The sequence below is a fragment of the Acanthochromis polyacanthus genome, chromosome 12 (genome assembly GCF_021347895.1).
Source record: "Acanthochromis polyacanthus isolate Apoly-LR-REF ecotype Palm Island chromosome 12, KAUST_Apoly_ChrSc, whole genome shotgun sequence".
NCBI lineage: Eukaryota > Metazoa > Chordata > Actinopteri > Pomacentridae > Acanthochromis > Acanthochromis polyacanthus.
Window position 1 is genome coordinate 38,404,621 of NC_067124.1, and position 26,469 is coordinate 38,431,089.

A 26,469-nucleotide genomic window follows, 5' to 3' on the forward strand; every position below is an offset into this window, starting at 1 on the left:
TCAGACAGACAACTATTTGCTGATAGTGCAACAATAACAAGGTTAGATCCTGCCTTTTTTGCCCCTTTCTCTCAGACGTATAAGCCCCGAAGGACGGAGAGCCTCCTCAGAGTTGATACTGCACTGGGAAAAAAGCGCCTCTCAAAACAAGAACAAAAAACTGATTTCAAAGAACTTTTACCTTGAAATAAGTGAAAAATCTGCCAATAGAACAAGTGAACAATGACTTTCTTGAAATAAGATATGATTTAGAATATTGAGATCTTAAAATTAGCTGGGAAAACTTATTTTAAGCTATAATTTACCAGGATTGTCAAGCTTAGGTGTCTTAACCGTCCTGCTGTCTTCATTTACAGGCACCAAAAAATATTGTTTCCTCGTCTGAAAAAAATCCAGAAATTCAGCAAAAAAAATTCTAAAATTTATAAAAATTTGCAAAATCTTCAGGAAGAAAATTCCTTAAAAGTTTTATTTTTTAAAAAATCCCCAAATTTGGCAAGAAATGAACATTTAACGAATGTAAAAAAAAAAAATCTAAAAATTGCAAATATTTTGAAAAAATTAATAATAATCTTCCAAAAAAATCCTAAAAGTATCTAAAGTGATTCCATATATATCAGTAAAAGTTGTAATATTTTCTTTTAGAACAATGGGGGGAAAAAATCAATCAACATCCAGCGAATTTTGATTGGTGGATTTTTTCTTAAAGAAAATTGTTTTTTTAACATTTTTTTTCCACCAAAAAATGTTCAAAAATTCCCCCAAAAAATTGAAAATGTGGAAGATTTCACCGTGAAAATATATATATTTTTGCCACATTTTTAAACTTTAAAATGGGTCAATTTGACCCGCAGGAGGACAGGAGGGTTAAAATAAGATAGTTTCAAGATTGTTTGACTGTTTGACTTAACAAGATATTTAAGATGCGTTGTCTTAAAATAAGTCCCACCTTTTGCTGAAATGTCTCCTGTTAAATGAATTTATCTTAACCCTTTAAGCTTCTGTCAATTCCAGCCGTTTTCAGTACAAAAAAATCACTAATATTCTATTTTTAAATAAAAAAAATTACGAAAAATACGGGGAATATTGGACGGGCATCGCGAGGTGCTTTTCCTTGAAAAGGACCGATTCGGGGATTTTATACCGACTTCAGGACATGTTTTGGACAAAATAGTTTACTGGCTTGTGTCATCTGGATGTAAAAGGTTGGATTATGGCCGTTTTTTGTGGAATCTTTTTTTTTGTGTGTAATAATGAACCCGGAAATGTGAGTCGCGCTGTGTGCGTTGAAGCCGTGTATAGAGAACGGACGGATGAATATTTGTTTTTGTCGGACAAATGTGTTTTTCTCACCCGCTGTTGTAATCGCATCTGAAAGTGGTTTATACCGGCGGATTCATGAGAATCTAAGCTTTCCATCGGTGTATAGTGTTTGTATAAGCGGGTTTGCGGCCGTCGGACATTCTTGAAATTCCTATGCAAATTAGTAGGCGTACACGGCGGTACACTGAAGCTTAAGGGTTAAATCAAGTGAGATGAGACATTTTGACTAAAAATAAGACAAACAGACTTGGTAAGATTTTGACTTTTTGCAGTGTGACAATGCACTTGTTACATCAATTCTCCTGAGTTCAGTAAAGCTTTTTTCTCTACATCGGCCATCTGAGTCTCCTGAGTTCGCCTCCCGGGTTTCCTCATCAGACATCGCAGAAATTCTCTAACATAAAGAAGCACAATTTAGTTCATTTATCAACTTTACAATCTATTATAACTTTCAGAATCATAATAAATGAACCTATGCAGGTCTACAACTAAAACCTGATGGAGAAGGATAAACCAAAACCTAAGAAGTGCATTTTAAAGTTAATTTAAACATAATCTACCTGCATAACTGTAATTTTTGCCAAATTTACAAACAAAACATCTGTTGCGCTGTTGAAATTTGCACATAAAACGAGGTAAAGCGCAAGAATTTCTGATAAAAACTGTACCTAGAGGTATGTTTATAACAGGAGAAAGCTACAAAAAAGGTAGAAAACACATTTTTATAACTGTCGTTTTGCATCCCGAACACACTTTTTTCATCCTCACAAACGCATTTTTTGCTAAATCCCTCCCTAAGTTTTCATCTTTTCTGTTCTCTGCTGATTTCACTCAGTTTACAAAACATTTTTTGTTATGTTTAAGAGAGAAATAAAACATAAAATATACTTTTGTGCCATTTTGCTCAATTTATAGATGATAAAATCTTGTGTACCTTTTTATAAAAACATGATAAAGAAACACTTTTCCCCACATATTCTTTAAAATATCCCAAAAGTTTTGGACAGACCCCCCCCCCCCCCACACTCTTTTTTTAAGCTGCATCTTTATCTACTGCAATATTTAAGCTAGAAATTTTAATACGAAAAATTCAAATATTAAGGATTAAAACTCCATAAAAGCACATGTAAAACAGTTTCACCCACTGATTTAAACATTAAAGCTAAAACCCCACACAGTATTATCAATAACGGTGAATAACCAGATTATTTCTGTAAAAAGTGTCAAATCCAAGGACTCCTCATGTTTTTGCTTCACTTTAATGTGTAATATTTGGTGTTTAATTGCGAGTTTTCCTCTTGTTGTTTAACTATTAATTATAAATGCAGCGATATTTGCAGGAGGGACGATTCTGCCAGCACTGTGGGATCCGACATGTGACCAAAATGAAAATTAAAGCGACAGAGAATCGGCCTCATAATGAAAACAGTTTATTACACTGAACCTGTGAGTGTCTGTGGATGCTGCAGTGAATTTGGGTTGACACAGTAACAGCTGATAAACCAAAGTGTTTCCGGTAGAGGAATAATAACGGCATTACAAAATAACCCAGCAAGTTTAAATACTGAAGTTAGGAGACCTTGCAGTGTTATTATGTGCATTTACAGGAATTATTTACATATTAAGGACTAAAACCGTGCAAAAGATCATACTAAAAACTTCAAACTAATTCTAACATCAAGGCTAAGACCCGGAGGTGTTATTAATTATGGCGATTAAAGTTACAGCATCACAAAAACAAACAAATCCAAGGATTTAATGTTAGCAGGGTTGGTTTATTTTCAGTTTCATGTTTATTATTTTGTGTTTTTTAAAGGGGAGTTGCTTCATTAAATGCAGGAATGATCTTTTACGTAAATAAAAACCGTCTGTGCAGATTTTTAGTCGCATTAGAAGCTTCAGAAAAAGCAGCGAAGAATTAAACGAGAAGTAAAATGTGAGAATATTAATATAAATGTATGCTAATGTGTTTTTTGCATTATTGTTCAATTACATTTTTCTGTAACAGCAGAATTTCCTCTTGGGGATCAATGTTTTCTATTCTCCTCTTTAAGTTTGGTTTCTTTTTGCAGTTTATTACGGGTACAGGTGTGTAGAACGTTTGGTGTTTTATTACCGTCCTTGGTGGATATAAAAAGGACAGACTTTTGGAAAAGTGGATGTTTTACTTGTAGACACACCATCAGCATTTAGATTTAACTAAAATAAAAACTTACGGAATGCCAAATTAAGGTTTTATTCCATTTTTGCTCTTGTTTGATGCTATATTTTTAATTACTAGCAATATTTCCCCAAGCAAATTCTTTCAATAGCCCTTTTTAGTGCTTTAACTGCTAGTAATGTTGACATTTTTGGGTTTATTATCCAACTCAGCCCTGTCTGATGCTTTTTTTGTGCTTATTTCATCCTATTTTCAATCAGTTAACCCCACAGAACCCAGACTGTGGATTCATTTTTGATTTGCTTTACATTTTAAACCAGATAAGCTATATTGATCATTCTTTTTGCATATAAAATCTGGGGAGTTAGATTAACATTTCACACATTCACCAGGTCTCGGAGAGCTTTTTCGTTGCAGTGATGGGTTTGTAAAAATACACAATTAAAGCGCATGCAACAAAAATCTTTAGAAATGACCCCACAGGATATTGTGCAACTTTGTTCACAAATTAGAGGGATACAGCTATGCAATTTCTGTATTTTGAAACAGAGGTTTAATATACTTTTAAGCATTTTATTGTAGTAATGAAGACATAAGTCAATAAATATTATTAAAACTTACAATATATGGGTTATATTGATGTAAAGCAAATGAAAGTACTCCAAAAAAATGGCACTCCAGTATGTCAAAATGTAAGAATATGTTCTGGTAGACATGCACAATGGCAGGTCCTAAAAGGTCAAAGCAGTTTTATCTGATTTGAAATTTAAAGAAGTGTATCTGGACAGTTAGATATGCTGTTTTTATTTTACAAGATGAAGATTTTAGCATCTGATTTTTAGTTTAGCTGATTTATTATAGGTTTTTGTTTTTATTATGCACTTATAGATGTACAAGTGGGATTTTTATCATCTTAGGTTGTTTTTTTTTTCTTCTGAGCCCTTCAGTTTGTCTGTGAAATTAAACCAAAACATTGGAGGTGAATGGAAATTACCACACAATCCACCAGCAGCATCTCCATCCTAGAAACGGCATCCACTAAACACGCTGTGAGGCTTCAAGCAGAACTACTTCACTGTTTCTACCGTCTGCCACAAACTCTCCAAAGTCCTAACAGATTCCGGTTTCATCCCCGATTTCTGAACCGTTGGTGAGCATCATGTTAACGGATGAAACTCGGAACATCCCCGCCGTTACCTCCTCTGACTGACGCAGACTTTGAAGCAACAAAACAAGCCGCGGTTCTCCTTTAACGGGCTCGTACCGCTTTAAACAGCCACAGGTTTCACCGACTCGCACTTTTAAACCTCCCGGTAAGCAACCCAAGAGCTCGGAGTTTTCATTTTCACGGCGATATTCGTTAAAAGGACGAACCGAGCCGTTAACCGTCCTCGGTCCCTCCTCCGGCTAACGTTAGCCGGCCTGCTAGCTGCTCGGCGGCACTGCACCATTTCTAAACGCCGCCCGCAGGACCGCCGGCTCCGCTGCCCGTTGAAGCGCCGAGCCCGCTCTTCAGCCCCGGAGCCCCTTCCCCCACCCCGGACACGTGTGTCCGGAGAGCGGAGAGAGCGGCAGCCTCACCTCACCGTGTATCCCCCGCTGGACGCTCCGGTTCCTCTGTGCTGTTTGAACGCGCCGATGGAACAATAATCAAAGCGCTGCTGCGCCGAGAAGTGACGCAGCCGGAGAGCGACCGACGCATAGCAATACGTCGCACGGGAGTGACGTCTAAAAACCGGCAAGGTTCCAAAAGGTTTCAGCTGCTTCCTGCTTCCTTTCTTCTTCTTCTTATCTTTGTTGTTGGTCTAGATCTTCTTGCTTCTACTTCTTCTTTGTCTTCTTTCTTCTTCTTCGTCCTATTCTTCCCTTTGTTGTTGTTCATCTTCTTTCTTTTCTTTCTCCTTCTTCTCTTTGCTGTTTTATTTCTTCTCTTTCTTCTACTTCTTTGTCTTCTTTCTTTATTTCTTTGTTGCTGTTGTTGTTCTTCTTTCTTCTTCTTTTCCTTCTTCTTTTCAATTCAATTTAAAAAAAACTTTATATACTTCCTGCAGTTAGTATATGTGGGAAATAGTTCAAAATAATAGAAAATTTCATTAATTTATTAACCTTTACTTAACCAGGTGACCCTTAGTTCTGCCCCTAGTAGTTCTATAGGCCTAGGCTGCTGGGGGACCTCTCTGGATGCACTGAGCCCTTCTCTATCTACCTTTATATTTAACATACATAACGTTATTGCAGTACATTCATTCTGTTTCCCCCTGTGTTATTTCTCTGAGTGTCCCTGGTCCCAGAGCTGGATGCTTCAGATCTGTGGTTGCTGTCCCACCAGCTGGTCCAGTCTCCATCATGTCCACTGTGGGATGCTGCTGCTGACCTTCCTCCAGCCCACTGCTTCCAGCTGCTCATTTCCACCAGTCTACTCTGCATTGCCCTCATTATACTTGATGCACTCATCTACATACTGTTTGAATTTTATTGCTAGCTATATATGCAGTATAATTAATGCCAGAGGCGTAGATCATAACAGTAAACTATGAATCAGTTTACATGTTAGCTTGTACTTTGTATGGATCATCTGTCTGATCATGCATGTATCCAACTGTGTATTATATGCTCCTTGTCCCGACCCTCCTCTTCTCCCATCCCTCTACCTCTTCTGTCCCTCAACCCCCCGGCCAGCAGGCAGATGGATCCCCCACATAAAGAGCCGGGTTCTGCTCTCGGTTTTTCCCCTGTTAAAAGGGTGTTTTTCTTGCCACTGTCGCATTGGTGCTGCTCTGGGGTTTCAGGCATATGGGTTCTGTAAAGCATCTTGAGACAATTTGACTGTAATTGGCGCTAAATAAGTGAAATTGAATTGAATTGAGAAATCTCACTGAGATTCACAACCTCTTTTGTAAGGGAGATGGGCAGAATCAAATATAAAAATCACACAGTTAAAACACGAGGAAAAAACTAATAAAAAATTAATAATTAACAAGCAAATTGTGAAAAACAAGTGCACGTTGTGGAGTCGGCCTCAAGAACTCGCAGTTTGTGTGTTCTAATGCTACATTGTGTTAGCTAATGGTGCTGAAAGGCTCATTGATGGTTAGAAAACCCTTGTGCAGTTATGTTAGCACATGGATAAAAGTGGGAGTTTTCATGGAAAACATGGAATTGTCTGGATGACTTTAACTCTTGAACAATAGTGTAACTATGTCTTAATTCTGTGCTGAGCAAACTGTAACAGAATCTGGTTCTGTGTGCATAACGAAGTCTAATTCTTTGAGCCATGTTTAATATTTTGCTGAACAAGCAGCGGCGAAAAGTGCACTTCGCCAACTCATCCAGCAGGTGTCAGTGTTACTCTGCAAGTAAATGAAGCAACTTTAGAATTTGGCTGTTTGGTGTGAATCAGAAAAGAGCTGCAATAAGTTAAAAAATAAACTATTTAAAGTATCTATGTGTATAAAGCCATTCAAATGGACCACAGTTCAAATAAAATCCTGTTTCCTGCATGGATGGTTGTGTTTAAAAACGTGAATCTGCTCCCGAATTGATCACAAATGACTGACATGTGGTGGCAGATGATAAAATCTGCAGGAAATTAACGAGCTGGGAAGCCTGACGGACGCTCGGCTTCTCCCACCTCTGAGCATCTCCCTCTTTATTCGTTCCCCTGCATCCCTCTCCCACTCCATCCTCCCCCCCTTTCCTCTCCCTGCCTCACCACCACCACCACCACCACCACCGCTCAGAAGCTCTCCACACTTCTTCCCCACAGCCTCTCCGTCCACTCACATCCCTGTCATTATTATTCTTTTATCACCTCACTTCTTTTCCCTCCCTGCCACTCTTCCTATGCTGACACCGAGGGATGCAGAATGAGGCGAGCTGTGGCTCTTTGGCTGCTGACAGTCGCGACTCTGCTGCGAGGTGAGTGACTTTCACCGCTCGAACAAGTGTGTGGTTTCTCTGCATGTGCAATACGTCCGCTTGCGTGCAGAAAACACATCTGTTTTCCTGTTGAGGCAGCGGCGGGGTGACGTGCGATACCTTCACTGCGAGCTGAGCTGTTTTAGATGACATTATGATGTGAAAAATGATGATGAAACAAGAAGAAGGTGAGCAGAAAAGATGTGCTGAGGGGAAACAGAAAGGTGATTACGAGGCTCCCGCCGCTTAATTTACTGCAGCTGGACGTTATGGACACAAGGGGACTATTAATCTGAATTATAGACGCACCATCTGTGGAGTCATATTGATATTAATTAAAGTCCAGTTAGTGAAAATGAATCTGACTCTTGCCCCATTAATCTCCAAGCGTTTATTGCACTGTAGCGCTTTAACCCTGCAGCAGAACTGTACACAGTTTTACATATAGTGGATTTTTATTTGACAAAAAGGTTTCTTCTGCTTGGAAATGACATAAAGAAGTGATAAAACAAGTGATGTGTGGTGCTGGAGGTGCTTTGTTTTTTTGTTTTTTTACATTTTTAATACAAAAAAATGCCATGCCAAGAATTGTTCACACGCTTGAAATTGATGCAAATCGTTGAGAAAAGGCTGCATTGGTTATTCCAGATGTTCCTGCTCTTTTTTTTTTAACCTGCATTGGTTATTCCAGATGTTCCTGCTCTTTTTTTTTAAACCAGCGTTCTACTGCTCTATAAACTGAGAACAGACGATGCAGTAGCTCTCTAGTCAGTTAACAGTCATTACTAGCTGCTGTTAGGGTCCATCAGTGAGAGAGAGCTGCACATTTTAGCTGCTCTCAAGACATTTAAAGGCTGTAAAGTCACATCAGAGTGTTTTCAAGGTCCGCAGTTTGAAGCATGATGAAAAAGGTCAAGGAGTTCCACACTAAAAATATGTGCTTGAAATGATTTATACTCAGATTTGTGACAAAATGCAGCTTCTATGTGATTTCAAATGTTCAGGAGCTGTGCAGTGGAGAACTTTATGCTGGGAAAAATGTCTAAATTCTGCAAATGTCTCCAAAATGTGTTGAAAACTAGAGAGCAAAAGAAAGTTTTTCCTCAATGTTTAGAAGTATGTCATCAGCATATGAGGAAACTATCTAGTGCCAATGAGTGAAATGTGCAAAAATAGTCATATTCCTTGAAATTGTTGCCAGTTTTTTGGGGAAAATGAAGCTTTTATCTTATTCCAAATGTTCCTGGTAATTCCTACAATGTTCTAGAGCGTTCTACTGCTCTATAAACTGAGAACAGACGATGCAGTAGCTCTCTAGTCAGTTAACAGTCATTACTAGCTGCTGTTAGGGTCCATCAGTGAGAGAGAGAGCTGCACATTTTAGCTGCTCTCAAGACATTTAAAGGCTGTAAAGTCACATCAGAGTGTTTTCAAGGTCCGCAGTTTGAAGCATGATGAAAAAGGTCAAGGAGTTCCACACTGAAAATATGTGCTTGAAATGATTCATACTCGTTGAAATTGCAGCCAATTTGTGACCAAATGCAGCTTCTATGTGATTTCAAATGTTCAGGAGCTGTGAAGTGGAGACTTTTATGCTGGAAAAATGTCTAATTTCTGCAAATGTCTCCAAAATGTGTTGAGAACTAGAGAGCAAAAGAAAGTTTTTCATCAGTCTGTATAAATATGTCATCAGCGTACGTGGAAACCATCCAGTGCCAAAGAGAGAAATGTTTATTTGACTAGTAGGTTTCTTCTGGCTGGAAATGACATAAAAATGTGACCAAAGCCAGTAAGACATTGAGTTAGAGATGTTAATAGTTGAATTTAAACTATTTCTATGTATTTATTTTAATTATTTGTACCTTTAAAATTGATGCCCAGACTTGAATCCATCTAGAATCTGTGGAGGAATCATTTTGGACGGGGTGTTTTTAGTGAAAACACAACATAAAATTTGCAACATTTTGTCAGTTTTCATATAATTTCCAGCCAGAAAATACAATATTTCCAATGACATATCACTATAAATGTATAATTTAGCTTCAGGAGGAATAATTGTGTGTGTTTGGGCTTCAGATGAACGTTGTGTTGTTGTTATCTGAGCTTTTCTGGTTGTTTCTGAGCCTCTTCCCTCCAGATGTGATGGCTCCCTGCGAATGAGCCGTGATTTGAGGCTCTTGGCGGAGTTTCAGAGCGAACAGAGAAACTCGAAGCTCTGGTTGTTGTTGCGAGTCTGTCTGGGGCGTCTCGATGTTTAACGGCCTCACTATTTCCCGCGTGGAGAGGAAAGCGACGTCTTTACGACTCCTGGCTGCGTGATCAATCAGAGGCGTAATTGATTAGGAAGAGCGCCGTTCTTTCTTCTCTCCCCCACTGTGTTCTCTTCTCATGTCACCATTCATCTCCCAGCCGTCGTACCACTTTTAAAACATTACTTTTCTTGCAGCTTCGCCTCCCGTTAGTCTGCTTCTTCTCTACAATTTCAGCCTTTTTCCCGCTCAGACTCCGTCACAGTGATGGCAGTGTTTTTCTAAAGTGCTTCTCCTCTGACACGCTTTTCTTTTAGCAGCTGTTTGCTGTGATCTGACCCTCCTCTCTTTCTCTATCTTCAGTGTCTCTGCAGGGTCCTCACCAGCGTTTTCTGCTCAGGGAGCTGCTCAGAGACTACAACCCCATGGAGAGGCCGGTGGCCAACGACTCCCAGACGCTGACCGTCCAGTTCTCCTTCACTCTGATGCAGGTCATGGACGTGGTAGGCATCAAAAACTCAATTATACATTCGTACAATGAAAGTACCACAGTTTAAATCCATTTTTTACAGTGAAGATGTGCAAATTCAAAGCAGTACTGCAGTTTAAATCCACATTTTGGGTGCAGATTTCACACATTACCACTGTTTATATCTAGTTTTTACAGTGCAGATGTGCAAATTTGACAAATTCTGACAGCTTCAATCCAGTTTTTACAGTGCAGATGTGCGGATTTGACAAAATTCCACAGATTAAATCCATGCTTTACAGTGCAAATGTGCACATTTAACAGATTATGACCGTTTAAGTCCACATTTTACAGTGCAAATATGCAGATTTGAAGCAGTAATACATTTTAAATCCACGTTTTACAGCGCAGATATGCAGATTTGACACAGTACTGCAGTTTAAATCCAATTTTTAGAGTGCAGATTTCACACATTACCACAGTTTAAACGAGTTTTTACAGTGCAGATGTGCAGATCTGAAGTAGTACTACAGTTTAAATCCACATTTTACAGTCCATATGTGCAGATTTGACACATTACTACAGTTTAAATCCACTTTTTGCAGTGCAGATGTGCAGATTTTACACTTTTCTACAGTTTAAATCCAGTTCTACAGTGCAAATATGCAGATTTTTTAGAAGTAATACAGTTTATATCCACATTTTACAGTCCAGATGTGTAGATTTTACACTTTTCTACAGTTTAAATCCATGTATTGCAGTGCAGATTTGCAGATTCTTGTTAGTAAGAAACATTTGGGCTAATTTTTTTTTTTTTTAAATTTGGGGTCCAGGTCTAAGCATCCTGAGCATGAAATCATTATTAAAAAGTTGAATTTCTTTGATTGTTTGTTTGGAACATGTAGAAAATTACACTGGAGAAAATGGTGACTTCAATATTATCGATTTTCTGCTACTTTCCCTTCAAAACTTGCCAAACACGGCCTGCAGCTTTTAAAAACTTATCAGTGGGTTCAGAAGGTTAACCAAAGATGCTCATCTGGAACATTGGAGGACTCGAACCAGAAGAAACTTTATTTCTTTCTGCAACTAAACCATGAATATAAAAAGGCTGAATAGTCTTTTCACCGTCATGGATAGAAAACAGAGACGGATTCTGACCAAAAACAGACTCAGCGAGTGTTAAAGAAAGAAGAAAAACTTTTAACACCAAACTTCACAGAAAACAACAAAAAGTGACAAAATGTGTCAGCAGATGGACACAAAAATCACCGAGCTGAAGGACTAATAATTAAAACACCACTGAATGTGACACATTATTATCTCGGCTCAGCTTATTAAACAAACAAAACACATATTTACTGCTTCCTCTTCTTTTTCTCTATTCTCTGGGTCTTTTTGTCCTCGTATTCGTCTTTTATTCTACTAAATAAATTGTATTCTGCCTTTGAGGCTTTGGATATTCATGCAGAATATTGGACAAGAATTAATTAAGTCTTTCATTATTTGTTAGACTAATTGTAAGACGTCTTAGTTTTTTCGTCTGTACATGTCAAAAGATCACTTGTTTTTTCACTGTTCTTTTCAATAAAATGGATTTTTTGGCTCCAGCAGTCTAATCAAATGAACTTAGTGTCTCCAAAAAACTCCAAACTGTTCTGTTCTGTCTTGAACTGGAGTGAAAAAGGAAACTTAGTGCTGATTTACATATTAAACGGTTGACATCTTCATGATTTTCTGACTGTTTTCGACCTCGGTTAGTGTAAAAATGCACCTTAAAGGGAAACCAAATGCTACAAAACAAGACAAAATATTTAGAAAATGAGACACAAAACGACAAAAGTGAGAAATAACACGACAAAAAATGCGACAAATGACACGAAACAACAGTTAAATCCAGGTGGGGACAGTGTCTAATAAAGGACCTAGGATCGAGCCCTGGGGTACTCCAATAGGAGGATTTCACACCATCAACCATTATACATTGTGTTCTATGAGAAGTAAGATTTAAACCATGATGTGGCGCCTGCAGAGAGACTAAAATATGTGAGCTTTGTCAATAGGATTTGATGGTTGACTGTCAAACGCCTTCCTCAAACTGGCAGTAAATCTTTCTCTACAATGATTCAAACATTTCTTCCTGTAGCACATTTTCTGACCCAGCAGGGGTAATAGAAAGCTTTATTTCTCCTCTAAAGGCTGCAGCTCCTGTCATATTCTCCTGACAGCTGACAGGATGACCTCCTGACTGTAGACCTTCCCTGCTCTCCTTGTCCAATGACGAAATCCCCACTAAGGACAGATCCTTCCCCCGGAACGTTTCCCGAGAAGCCGTTCTTAAACGCCCTTATTTACTATATCTACTCATCGTGCCTGAATTCTGTGTTTTATTTGGCATAACTGAAGACATTTATGCCATAAATTGATGCAGAAAATTCAGCAGCTGTTTACAGTAAACAGTCTGGACTCGTCCACTCACTGCCCTCTGTGGTTTATTCATCCAATTTAATGTGCTTGATTGTAATTTCTATGATTAATGTCCTAGTATGTGTGGGTTTTATGCAAATAAACAAAACAAAATTCAATATTTACCCCAGACAAGATGTTTTCCCCAAGCAAAGATGCATAAAAAATCATCATAATTAATATTTCCTCCCGCTTCATGTGTCTTTGGATATTTAAATGAACTCAGGGTTATAAATGAATGTTTTAAATGTTAGAAATTATATATTTTATAATGTTTGCAGTACTCCTTCTGGTACTTTGCTATAGGTAAAAATTTAAGGAAAAAAAATGTTTTTATATGTATATTTTCACTGTGAAGCAAAATTAAGGCCACATTTTTAAAAAGGTATGCAGATTTGACACATCACTACAGTATAATTCCAGTTTTTACAGTGCAGATTTGCAAATATGACACATTTCTACAATATAAATTGGCTTTTTGCAGTTCAGATGTGCAGATTTGACACATTGCTACAGTTTAAATCCACATTTTACAGTGCAGATGTGTAGATTTAACACCTTACTACAGTTTAAATCCACATTTTACAGTGTAGATGTGCAGATTTAACACCTTACTACAGTTTAAATCCACATTTTACAGTGTAGATATGCAAATTCAAAGCGGTATTGCAGTTTAATCTATTTTAATACATTTGATTTTAATTGCTATGATTAATGTCCTCGTATATGTGGGTTCTATGCAAATAAATTAAACTAAATTCAACATTTGCCCTCATCCCAGATGTTTCAGCCAACAAAGACGAATAAAAAATTACCAGAATTAAAGAAATTAAGTGTTTTATGCTCAATATTTCCTCCTGCTTAATGTGTCCTCTGATATTTCAATGAACTCGGGGTTATAAACGAATGTTGGGCACAGTTTTAAATGTTATAAATTATACATTTTATAGTGTTTGCAGTGGCTGTTTTGGCGTCATCTATTCATTGCCCTTTGGCTTCATTTATGCTAATGTGATTGATGATTACCGTCCTCATTTTCAGAGGTTAAGCCCCTTTATGAGCCGAGTTTTTAGGGTTTTATGCAAAATATAAAAAGCAAAATTCAGTTGTTGCATCAGAAGCGTGACTAAGCAAACGTTATCAGCTTTGCAGCCTGTTTTAACCAAAGAAAAACGCAGAAAAATTCACCAGAATGCACGAAACAAAGTGTTGAAAACTCTAAACATCCTCGAGGATTATTATCATTCATGTGTTTTGTGATTACTGTTCTTATTTTCATCGGTTAAGCACCTTTAAAACTTAGTTTTTAAAAGGTTTTATGCAAATAAACAGAGCAAATTACAATATTTACTACAGGAAACACTGACATTGCAACAGAAGTGCAAATAAACAAACTTTTCAGCTTGATTTGGATAAAACAAAAAGCCTCCAGAATGCAGGAAATTTGAATATTTGTCACTCGAAATGTTTCTTTTGCTTCATGTTTCCTCCAATATTCAAATCAAATTCACACCCATGAAGTAATTTATTCCCATGCTTGCTTTTTTTGTGTCGTGTAAAAGGATGAGAAGAACCAGATCCTGACCACCAACGCCTGGCTGCAGATGGTGAGTAAATGGACGACGTTAATATTGCCGTATTGATCTGGATCTGCTGCAGGGTGATGCAGAGTCGTTGCAGAGCTTCATGCTAATGTGCAGCTCAGCAGGACGACGGCGTCTTCCTTCTGCCCCGAACAATAATGAGGATCATCAGAACCGCAGGAATGTGGGCCAGAGCCATTAATCTGGAGTCTAGTCGGGTTTATTTTACAGCCGCAGATCACAAACAACAATTAGGCCTCAAAAGACTTCAGCTGAGACGAGGAGTCTTACAAAAAAACAACCTTAAACTGGGAAGAAATTCCAGTAAATTAAAGCAGAAATGTGATAGAAGTTTTGTGTACAAAATCAAAATACAGTAATATGGAAAATAATACAATCGATTTGTTTTCATTTTAATTTTAAAGCTATTTTTTTCCAGATTTTTGGACAAAATATCAATAAAATTCAAAAATAGTGAATAGTGAATGTTTTTGATTTTATTTCCTTTTTATCTAACAGATGAAAATCTCCATCTGTCCGGAGATTAAACGTTAAAAAATCTAAATAAATACACATATAATACACTTAGAATGTCACACTGAGGCCAGTAAAGAAATTTTAATTATGGAATATTATAATAGTTATTATTATTATTAAGACTTGTTTTTGTAGTAATGTAAAAACAGTTTTTTAGTTTTTTTTTAACAATGTGAATAAGATTATTAAACACAAATATAAAATTTCTCTGTTTTTCCTAATTTCTTTACATATTTATTTACATGATATGATTTTAATTAACATGAGGTTCTTGCAAATTGAAATTAGTTTCACCTTTCAACAATTTTGTTACATAAAATTATACTATAAAACCCACTAATACTGGCATTTTTCTGCAGGATTAAGCCTTTTTAAGTATTGCTTTGTATTCTAACAATATCTGACCTTATTTATATCTGTAATTTAATTGTTTTTACATGTAGAAGCATCCTTCTTTAGCATTAAAAAGCCAAAAAAAAGCAACACATTCAAAATTAGGGCAACAAACTGTCTGGATAATGGAAAATTACCTTTTTTTAAAGAAATAAGGCAGTTATTCTCCAGTAGTTTTGGTACACAGCTGAAGAATATTCCCTTTGTTGTTGTTGTTTTTTACAGTGTACAGTACATTATCTGTTGATCTACATCATTATATGTTAATGTCTGTACATACATAATATGATTGTTGGTCATTTCATTGGTTGCACACGTGTGAATGTAAGGCTTAAGAATGTGGGAAAAGACTATTTTTGTCTGTTATTTTAACACATTTTTTGGCTCTGCGGCTGCTGAAATATTCCAGCTTCCCCGCAGCATGTGTGCGTATTTATTATTAACGGCATATCTGAGTGTTCTCATGTAAAACCAGACTTTTTCTTGTGTCTCCCAGCAGTGGTACGACCACTACCTCCAGTGGAACCAGTCTGAGTATCCTGGAGTTAAGAACCTGCGTTTCACCCCCGACCAGGTCTGGACTCCTGACATTTTGCTTTACAACAGGTGTGTGACGAACAAACGCACATAAACGCCGCCAGCTCTGGAGCTCTTCTCTAAAAAAAAAAATCGTTTCTGTTGCTTTTAGCGCTCACGACAAGTTCGATGCCACCTTTAAGACCAACGTTCTGGTCAACTCCAGCGGCTTCTGTGAGTATCTACCTCCAGGTACGTTTCTGGTCTCGAAACTAAACATAAACACGACCGCTCAAAAGTCTGGGTTCATCCAGACAATTTCATGTTTTCCATGAAAACACACTTTTATCCATGTGCTAACATAACTGCACAAGGGTTTTCTAATCATCATTAGTTGGGTTTCCGTTACAGTTTTTCGCAAAATAAAAGCGATATTACTAAAATTTCATCAAAGTATATTTGCTCTTTGAACGTGTTTCCATTGAAGGTTGTTCTGGGCAGAAGCATCGTAACTCTCGTAAAATATCATCCCGCGAGATTTCACTGCAGGAAAACGGACGCCCAAAACCTGTTGTGTGTTGGTGTTATGTTTACATCGACTGCTGTTTGCCGTCTAGTATGGCAGTGATGTTTTTCTCAAGAATTATGGCAAGAAAAGTCTCGGTCTCCTCTTCTGTCCACACGTACCGCGTCATGTTTACTCCGAGAGAACTGGTCATGTGACCAGGTACGTCACGTCCGGTGACGTATAATTGCGGAAAAAGTGTTTCCGTTGCGCCTTTGTGATATTTTTCAATATCGAAACGTCTGAAAATCCACCTCATGAGAGCGTAAAAACTTTTTAGCGATATTTTAGTCCTTTTTCAAAATTCAGGTGTTTCCATTACCAGTTTTTTATTGCGCTATTTATATTTTGCACATATCTAAGGGTAATGGAAATGCAGCTAATGAGCCTTTCAACACCATTAGCTAACACAATGTAGCATTAGAACGCAGGAGTGATGGTTGCTGGAAATGTTCCTCTGTACCCCTATGGAGGTATTCCAGCTACAATAGTCATTTACCACATTAACAATGTCTACACTGGATTTATCATTCATTTAATGTTATCTTCATTGAAAAAAAATGCTTTTCTTTCACAAATAGGACATTTCTAAGTGAAACCAAACCTTTGAACGGGAGTGTAAACGCTACTCACGCTGAAGCAAAATAATTCAGTAAACAGTCACATCACAATCACATATTTATCCACTTCCAGACGGATTCACCAAGCAGTCCCCCTCCCTCATTACATCTGCAGATGATTTGCTCTCCTTTGTCTGTAAACCGTCCTCGCTTGTTATTTCTGCATTTCCAGGGATATTTGTGAGCACGTGCAGCGTGGACGTGAGGTGGTTTCCATTTGACATTCAGCGCTGCGAGCTCAAGTTTGGCTCGTGGACGTTTGACGGCTGGCTGCTGGACATCCAGATGAAGGAGGCAGACGTGTCCGGATACATGCCCAACGGAGAGTGGGACCTGCTGGGTACGCCGGGCTGTCAGGGCCCTGGATGATGGGCCGCGTTGCTTAGTAACAGCCGAGTGCTACAGCACGGTCCACATTCCTACAGTGTAATTGGGAATACAGCTTAGTAATATAATGTAATTTCTGCAGAAAACACTCCTCGATGTAATTTTTTTTTACAAAAGCAGATCATTCTCTCTGCTTCAGCTCAGTTCAATAGCATGTTTTAATGATGCCAGACTTCCTTCTTTTTCCTTTCACGGCCCAGAATACAAATAATCAGTTATATTGACGTTCTGAGATTCTTTATAGTAAACAACAGAAGTGAGCAAAACCACTTAAATGTTAAATGATTCAAAATTGCACCATCTCTCGATAATTGCATTTTTTTCCCCCCTAGGTTTAACAGTGTTTCCTTTTATGAAACAATCGAATACTTTAGAAGGTCTTTATTATAAGATTCAGGCCCCCAAGCAGAAACTCAGTGCAACAAAACTAAACTAAACACAAGCTAGAAAACCTGCGATCTCTGAAACTAACTTCAGTGTTGGATCTATGTGTTGTGTCAATCTGCACGTCTTCATCATGGCTCCACATGGAAATAGATGCCAGAGAAGCTGAAAAATCCAACTGTGAGACTTCACAACGATGGAAAAGGATCCAGGAAAATCAATGAGCAACTAGAAATCAGTCAAAGCAGCAGTAATCAGGAGGTATAGAAGGAGCCGTAGTACCACTAACCATGGCTGCAGTGGATGTCCTCTGAAAATGCCTCAAAACACAGCGAAGGACTTTCACAATCTAGCTGTGAAAAAAAACAGAACAGCTCTTTCAAATCTGACACAGGGGTAATCAGTGGAAATTAGAATTTCTGTGAGGCCCAGACAGTGTGAAGGACGGTGCATAATGTCAGTTTCGGTGGACGACATCCAAGAAAAACACCCTTGATCGCCCTTTGGCACAAGATTTAACTTTGCTAAAGGACATTAAAAGAAGCCTGAAGAAAGTTGGGAGCACATTTTCCGAGACGAACGAGTTGGGCTCGGATGGAGTCCAGCATGTTTGGTGTGAACCTGACCAGGACTACCACAGTGGATGCATGGTCAGTGGAAGTGGAAGTGTGATGCTATGGGGCTGAATGAGAGCAAAAGCTGTTGTGTAGACCACATTTATAGACGAATGTCTTTGGATAAACCAAAATACTGGCTGACCACATGACTCCCAGTCTGCAAAAGCTGGAAGAAGACGAATATTCCAGCATGAGAACCAGCCGAAGACGTAAATCACACAAAAGTTTCTAAAGGATAAAAAGTGTCAGCAAGTTTGATGCCTGACTTGAATCCAATCGGACACTTTCGGGGTATTAAAAGGGAAACGCAAGAAACAGCTAAAAATCAGTCTTAAAAGGATGACAGAACATTATTCTGAGAGATGAAGAAGAATAAAGGTGGACATGTAAAAGTAATGAAAGGTTAATTGCACTGAGTCTCTACTATGAGGCCTGTCTTGTATTTTTTTGCTTCCTTATCCGTATTTCCTGTCATATTTTAACATTTCTGCTGCATTTCTGTCCTTCCTCGTCCTCTCAGAGGTCCCTGGGGGTCGACACGAGGTTTTCTACGACTGCTGTGCTGAGCCCTATCCAGACGTTACATTTGTGGTGACGCTGCGAAGGCGAACGCTGTTCTACGCCCTCAACCTCCTCATCCCCTGTGTGCTGCTGTCCTCCATGACCCTGCTGGTCTTCCTGCTGCCCGCCAACTCCGGGGAGAAAATCAGCCTGGGTGAGGAATAATAATAGGGGATTGTTTGACAGTAAGAACGGGGCATGCTCGAAGAAAATGGGAAAAAACAAGAGGTGCTTCTGCTTCTGACGTATGAGATAAAATGCATTCTCTGGCAGAGTTTTCCTCCTTGTGAGAGCTTATTCCACTCCACTGTTTCTCTTGCAATCTTTCTCTGTTAACACTACCGGGAAGCTCTCAGTTGGAGCTTTTGTACGGCGTCAGGACACACAAAGGCAGAAAAGGCGGGAGGCGAGATGAGAACGAGCAAAATCGAATACGTTTTTCCGAGGAGTGTCAGTAAGACGGATGATTGTGGCGAAGAACCCAAGTGCAGCATACCAACTATCCCGTTCCACTGAGTGTAACTGGTGTACTTTGTTCTCTAAAGGCTTCTGTCTTCTCATCTCCCTGGTGTCTTGTGTCTGCCTCCAGGCATCACGGTTCTGCTGTCTCTGACTGTCTTCATGCTGATGGTTGCAGAGATTATGCCCGCCACTTCAGATTCGGTCCCGCTGATTGGTCAGTTTGTTGTTGTTGTATTTTTTGCTTTCTGTGCATATTTCTGTATGTGGGTTACTGACAGTGTTTATGGAATACAGATTGTCATTGCAGCCTGATGTGTCTCTCAGGTCAGTACTTTGCCAGCACCATGGTGATTGTCGGGATGTCGGTGGTGGCTACAGTCATCGTCCTCCAGTTCCATCACCACAACCCCAACAGTGGACACATACCAAGATGGGTGAGTTAGAATTGGAAAGACTGCATTAATTTATTTGCTAAACATCGTACAAGTGTTCCAGGTTGTGGTATCAATCAATCAAGTGGACTTTATTTATATAACACTCCAGCACTTAGAGACTGTTTCCTCGAATCAAAAACAAAAACCATAGTAAAAAGACCTTATTGAAAATTCAGGCTTCAAAGTAGAAACTCAGTCCAGGGGGTCCTGGACTTAAGCCAGAGTTCCATTCCTTCAGCTCCACGCAAGCTGATTTTCACCACAAGTCGGAATCCATCAGAAGAGTCCAACTCATGCTTGGGAGCCATAATTAAGGGCAAAAAAGTTAGCAAATGTAGCAAAATCGAAGGTGCTGTACAACCGGCGAATGTAAATAAAGTCATCTTAAAGCGACGACATACTCGTCCGCTCCACTCGCCAACTAGTTCCACGTAACCAGTTCTGACGTAACGCCGACACGCCGTAAGTTGAGGACTTTGTAAACCAAGGACCCCCAATACAGCAAAACAAAAATACGAACAAGATGCACGAGTTAGTGGCTTCTGGTGGCGCTACGATGAACATGGCAGCTCCTGACTGAGCTATCATTAAAACCCCTCAAACCCAGGAGAATTACAACCAAAGTGTTTTTTTGGTAACTGATAATGTCCAGGGGAGAGGAAAAGGATCTTAGTGTGGCATTAAGTAGTAAAAAGAAGGATGTAGACATGGAAAGTACATGCTACAGCGACGAGGCTAAGCTAGCAGAAACGGTCGCATTAGCTTCCATTCACGACACCATAGATGAAGCCGTGGTCAAAGCCATGTGTGAATTACAAAACATTATTTCCAAACAGCTAATAGACATCAACCAGAAGATGGAGGAAACTAGAGGAAAATAGAGGCTTCTTTGCAAGAGGTTTTAACCCAGAAATGCACATTAATTGAGGTATGAATTGATGTGAAACTATCTGGGAAGGAAACGCAGGAATGCATTATAAGTACCTGATAAGTGGTTTCACACACGACTTCCTCTGTATGTGGCTGATTCTTGGAGAAATCTTACTTCATACCCAACAAAAAAACCCTAATATTAACAGAGCAGTGTTGCCCATGCAGTTCAAAGGACTGAACAGACCTATTTATAGGGGAGAATAAATCAGAACATAACTCAGCATCCACCTGCATCTGAAGGATAATTTACACTCCTTTTAGAACAGAAATGTTAACATTCTAGACGTAGATTGAGAGAGTGCGTGGCGAATACAAAAGAGTGTTTCTTTCACAATATTTACAGCTGAGTCGATCACAACCCTGTTGGCATTCGAGTCGCCAAGAATTCTGCAAAATACATGTCATGATTCACATTCAAAGTCACAGTCCAGGTGTATTTTTCAGCACAAGCATCGGTTTTTGAGAATGTATGTCAGGTTTTTTAAAAAGCCTTTCACTTTCTCCTCTCTCTTTCACAGTAATAACAATAACAATACGATTCCCCGTCATGAATAAAAAGTAGATCTATTACTTTTAGGTGCACAAGCTTCTGAGGACAATCATTTGTGTCTTATAAATAAGCAGATGTCAAATCACTGCAGAGTTAAGTTAGATGGAAAATAAATTGCAATAGACAAAAGATATTTTTCTGATGATATGCCTCCTGCTTCATAGTATGCACTGCGAATGATTGCTAAGAGTGATGCTGAGATTAATTCCCAGTCTCATCGAGCCAAAACACCGAACATTTTCAGGGTTTCTCGTTGTAAAGGAAATTTTTTTTTTTTTTAAATTCATGGAACAAAATATTCACTTAGAAAACCACTGATGACAATGATTTTGAATGTCCTGCTCAGTGGAAATTAGATTTAAATGAAAATTGGATTGAAACCTTCACAGAAGTTGAAACAAAATAAAAGCTTGACATTGAAAATCTGACTCACCTGACCTGCTGGATCCGGAAAACAGAAGTACAAAATTAGCAGAAATCCCTGTCGAGTGTCGAACACTTCTTCTTCTACAAACTGCAAGTGGCTTTAACCCAAGAGAGAATTCATGTAGGCGAACTGCACAATACGCAAAAGCTGCAAGTGAACTAGAGGTTGGCGGCGACTCATTACGAGGCGGATGTCAGGCTGGAAGGAGCATGAACGGACTCGCACATAGGAATTTACATACATAATGGAAAAAGGTTGAACGAGTGCGACACTTAGGCCGTGAAAAGGCCAACAGAGAACCCAACAATCCAACGTTCCCTTTTGGATTTCTATGAGCGATGGTGGGAAAGAAGCGAAAAACAGCCCCTTTAGCGAGGAGGAAACAAAAACCTCTGACAGAACCAGGATCAGGGAAGACGGCCATCTGCCTCGACCGGTTGGGGTGAGATGGGAGATAGCAGGATAGCAGATGGAGAACAGACAAGCAACATAAACAGAGCAGTGAATGCTTTGGAGGTCAGCGATGCCGCAAACTGTAGATCAGCCTTCAAGATTCAAGATTCAAGATTTATGGTCTTTTAGTTCGAGCTGAAGAAGTGTCTTAAATGAAGATGAAACATCTTCAAGAACCAAAAAAAGAAGTCTATTTATAGCCTTTTGACTCGGACTCACAAACTAACAACATAAAAAAGGAGAAGTGAAGAACATTCATCATCTTAGTACTATGTGGTGTTCGACTGGAAAACCTTGGATTTTGGTGTCCATGTTGATGAGACTTGGACACCCAAATACACATTGTCCCAGAACAAAAATATTTCTTCATTCAAATGGAAATCCTGCTGGAAAATACACCCCACCACATGGCAAAAACATCAATCAGGAACATCTTGAGGAACATGACAATCGCCCAAGATGTTGATTTGACCTCCAAATGTCCTAGACCCCATTCTGATCAAGCATCAACAGGATGCAGTGGAACCAGTTTGACTCCCAGAGACCCCACTGAACAACCCAGAGTACCCAAAGGATCCACTGCCAACGCCCTGGTCCAGATCCCATAGGACACCATGAGAAGTCCTCTGGTCCGGGTCCAATGGTTCAGACCATTTTTGACCACGCTTGTTTATGAGTGAATATGTGATTCCATTTACTTCCATTTTCTGATTTGTATTTTGTGTTTCTGTCTGTCAGGTGAACTTGGTTCTGCTGCAGTGGGTTCCTTGGTTCCTCCGGATGAAACGTCCGGGCGAAGGAGTAGAACCGACTCTCTCCAGCAGCCAGGCGGATTCTCAGAGTAAGACCCTGTCCTCTCCGACCACCACCACTACCACCACCACCATCCCCACCCCGCTGCCCTCCATCCTCCCCCAGAGCCTCAACTCCCTGCAGGCCAGCCTGGTGCAGCTCAACCACCCCCTGTCCCACATGCTGCCCCATCGGCTCAACCCCCAGCCGGTCATCCTCCCGAACCCCGTCCACAGAGACCCCAGCCCCAATCCTCACCCCCAGCCCAACGGCCACCTGCCTTACATGGGCTTCCAGAGCTTCCAGACCACTGCAGAACTGGAACCAGTGCAGAGGTGCAGAACCACCAGCCATGGGAGGAGTAACAGTGGGCTCGGTGGTGGAGATGGAGAGGCAGCAGCAGCAGGAGCAGGAGGAGGTGCGGTTGGAGATACACCGATACACCACCACCTCCCGGCTTCAAAGTTTGGAAGTCCTCCACTGGAGCCTCCAGTTTGCCCGGAACCCGACCCACCCACCTCCGGACCCTGCGGTTCAGAAGTCGGTGTTGGTAGATCTGCTGGTGTTTATTCCAACAGCGGAACGGCCCGGTCTGTGGCGGTGGACAACCAGCTGCAGGCTCTTCTGGCGGAGGTTCAGTATCTAGTCGAGCGGGTTCGTGAGCAGGACCGGCAGCTGAGTTTGGCCGAGCAGTGGCAGTTCGCCGCAGCCGTCATTGACCGACTCTGCCTGGTCGGATTCAGCGTCTTCAACATCATCTGCACCATCGCTATCCTCATGGCTGCACCCAACTTTGGAGAAGCGCTGTCCAAAGACTTCCTCTGAGAGGCAACTAAAGAGACTCCAGAGATTTGTAGGTGTTGATGGATGAAGGAAGCACAACTGTTGTCAGAGACACTGGGACATGAAATAGCAAATAATTCCTATTTATGAGCCGGAGCGGACTGTGGCACACGACGAGCGGACTGTGATTCAGAAACATTCTTTTTTCCTGATACACTTGCCTCGATCATCCTCACACATCCTTACAGTGTTTCATGAATGTTTTAACGGTGGTTTGTGGTTTAACTGATAAAATCAAGGGATAGTCTTTATTTTGAACTGCGGTGTGCAGCAGAAGTGACCAAAATGCGAAAGACCTTGAATGTAAAAGGATTCGGTCTCTCAATAACTGCGTTACTTTTAAGTCGAACAGTATGTTATTTGCCTCAATGCAACAAAAGTCAGCAAACCTTTCATTACCCGTATTGTACGAGGTTCTGCAGAGATGTTCTTTAATTCTTCAGAGACCATTTATTTCCGCTGTTAGATGCTGGAGACGTTGTGTTGCTCTGCCCTTCTACTTAAAATCCCCCAGAGGTGTTATATTGGATTCCAGGCAGACGAAATACTTGTCCATGAAGTACTTTTCACTTATTTTGTGTGTGCTTTGGATGGTTCTCATGCAAGAATATCCATCTTCTTCCAGCTTCTGCAGACTGGGACTCATCTTATCAGCCAGTATGTTGGTTCATCTACAACACCTTTTGCTCTCATTCAGCTCCATATCATCACACTTCCACCTCCGTGCTTCACTGTCAGGACCATGCATCCACTGTGGTAGTCCTGGTCAGGTTCACACCAAACATGCTGGACTCCATCTGAACTCAATTATCTTCATCTGACCAATGAATGTTCTCCAATATTCATCAGGCTTCTTTTCACGTTTTTTTTTTTTAGTGTTGTTCAATTTTGTGTCAAAGGGCAATGAAGTGTATTCTTTTTCTTGGATGCCATCCACTGTGGCTGACATTATGCGCCATCCTTCACACATCTGTGATTTCCATTGATAACCCCTGTTTCAAGTCTGAAATGCCTGTTTTTCACAGCTAGATTGTGAAAGTAGTTCATTTTCTGTGGAGTCATTTTAGGAGGACGACCACTGCAGCCATGATCAGTGGAACTGTGACCAGAGATGGGACCAAGTCACACATGTGCAAGTCTCAAGTCCCCATCTCTGACTATGACTCCTTCTATACCTCCTGATTACTGCTGACTCTGTGTTTTCTCTGATTTTTAGTTAATCTCCAGTATAATTTTGCATCTTTGTGAAGCCTCACAATCAGATTTTTTCACTTCCTCTGTTCAGTTCTTTTCCATGTGGATCCATGATGCAGACATAGGCCCAACCCGTAAGCCCCAAACTGAGAAAGTTCTGCTGTTCACAGCTGATTTTAGAATCATTTTTATGCCATTAGGCTGGTTGGAAATTACAGACAGACTCACTTTAGCTGAGTTTCTACTTCTGGGTCTCCATTTCCAATCTCGTCTTTCCAAAGTGTTTGTTTTTGGTCGCTCATAAAAAGAAAAAAAAAATCGATGCAATTTTTCAACCATTTCACGTCAAGATATCGATGCTGGTGTTCTCACTTCTGCTACATACCATGAATAAGAAAAAGCATTTTGTGAAGAAGGAAACTGAGAGAACTGCAAAGCTCGACTCCTAACTGTGTGTTTTTACTGCCATGATGTGAAACCACAGGACCCAGCAGCAGCTTGGCATGGATGTGCTGAAGGTCAGATACAGATTTACATTCAATCGGGGTTCGTTTACATTAAACCTCATTACTGACAGGCGGTCTTCCACCAGGCATCTTGTGTTTCCTGCACATGTATTTTGTCACCACTGACGTTTGTTTTTTTTCTCCGCTCTGTAAAGGTTTCAATCTAGTTTTCAGTTACATCGAGTTTCATTTCACACGACATTCAAAAATCACTGTGATCACTATTTTTTCCACATGAAGAAGTCTTTACCACAATAACAAACCCTGAAAATTACCCGTGTTTTGGCTCAATGAGACTGAGAATTAATCTCAGCATCGGCCTTAACTATCGCGTTTGCTGCACGGTGTGCACCATGAAGCTGAAAGAACACCAACAGGAAAATATCTAGCGACACTGCCACTGGAATATTTTTCTGTCTCTTGCAATTTCTGTCCTGTAAAACGTCTGCAGAGCTCTGACATCTGCCATTTCTGATTTGGAAGACACCTACGAGCTTGCTGCACCTAAAAGTAATAGATCCACTGTTTAGTCACAATGAGGAACATTATTTTTATTGTTGTTATTACTGTGAAAGAGAAGAAAAAATACTGTGACTTCTAATGTAAAGGATGTATTTTGCAGAACTCCTGGAGGATCGTGACAGACGGAGCTGTAAATATTGTGAAATAAATGCTCTTTTGTATTCGCCAGGCGTGCATCAGATTCTCTCTTCTCTGGTTTGCCTCCTCGGTTTAATAAAAAAATAAAAAGGGGGATGCAGAGAGAGAGGGAGAGGAAAGAGGGGGGAGAACGGAAAAAAAGAGCCAGAAAAGTGGAAGATGGAGGTAATGAAGCGCAGCAATAAAGGAGGCAGAAGGAAGGGAGAGCGATGGAAGGGAGGGCTTTGCAGTTTGGTCGAGAGGAGGGAGCGAAAAAAAATGTGCTGAGGAAGCAAATAGGGACCAATGAAGTTTTTAACTGATTGCTCATTAATGAGAGAGGAAGAGGAGGCGTGGAGGGAATTCACTCCTCCTCCTCTTCTTCTTCCTCTTGGATGCTGCTAAACTGCGCTCCTCCCAGCATCCAGGGGTGACTGCACATATATTCAGAGCGTCTTTATGTGGATTTATGTGACGCATCTTGGCG

General features: G+C 40.0%; 2 protein-coding genes across 5 annotated transcripts in view; one reads left to right on the plus strand and one right to left on the minus strand.

The window, feature by feature from the left end:
* The window catches only part of adar (adenosine deaminase RNA specific), a 31,521-nt gene extending 26,333 nt beyond the window's left edge, over window positions 1–5,188 (minus strand). For 2 of the 3 annotated variants that reach the window (XM_022199474.2, XM_022199473.2), the window contains exon 1: window positions 5,066–5,188. The gene's annotated coding sequence lies outside the window, so the exon portion shown is untranslated. The remainder of the gene's footprint in view (window positions 1–5,065) is intronic. The other variant, XM_051956824.1, reaches the window with a different exon arrangement.
* Window positions 5,189–5,300: 112 nt separating this feature from the next.
* Window positions 5,301–26,031, plus strand: LOC110954784 (neuronal acetylcholine receptor subunit alpha-7-like). Of its 2 annotated transcripts, none has more exons than XM_022199475.2 (10): window positions 5,301–7,402; window positions 10,015–10,154; window positions 14,149–14,193; window positions 15,596–15,705; window positions 15,788–15,867; window positions 16,973–17,140; window positions 18,709–18,903; window positions 19,339–19,425; window positions 19,536–19,645; window positions 22,747–26,031. In XM_022199475.2, the coding sequence occupies exons 1-10, from the start codon at window positions 7,351–7,353 to the stop codon at window positions 23,623–23,625; spliced, it is 1,866 nt and encodes a 621-aa protein (XP_022055167.1). In that variant the 5' UTR covers window positions 5,301–7,350; the 3' UTR covers window positions 23,626–26,031. The 2 variants fall into 2 exon arrangements, with proteins under 2 accessions (XP_022055167.1, XP_051812785.1); XM_051956825.1 differs by having other exon boundaries at window positions 15,599–15,705.
* Window positions 26,032–26,469: the final 438 nt, after the last annotated feature.

Coding starts and splice junctions, on each gene's coding strand:
- LOC110954784 (XM_022199475.2), top strand. CDS start 7,351: ATGAGGCGAGCTGTGGCTCTTTGGCTGCTGACAGTCGCGACTCTGCTG. Junction 15,868..16,972: donor CTGTGAGTATCTACCTCCAG/GTACGTTTCTGG, acceptor CTGCATTTCCAG/GGATATTTGTGAGCACGTGC. Junction 19,426..19,535: donor AGATTCGGTCCCGCTGATTG/GTCAGTTTGTTG, acceptor TGTGTCTCTCAG/GTCAGTACTTTGCCAGCACC.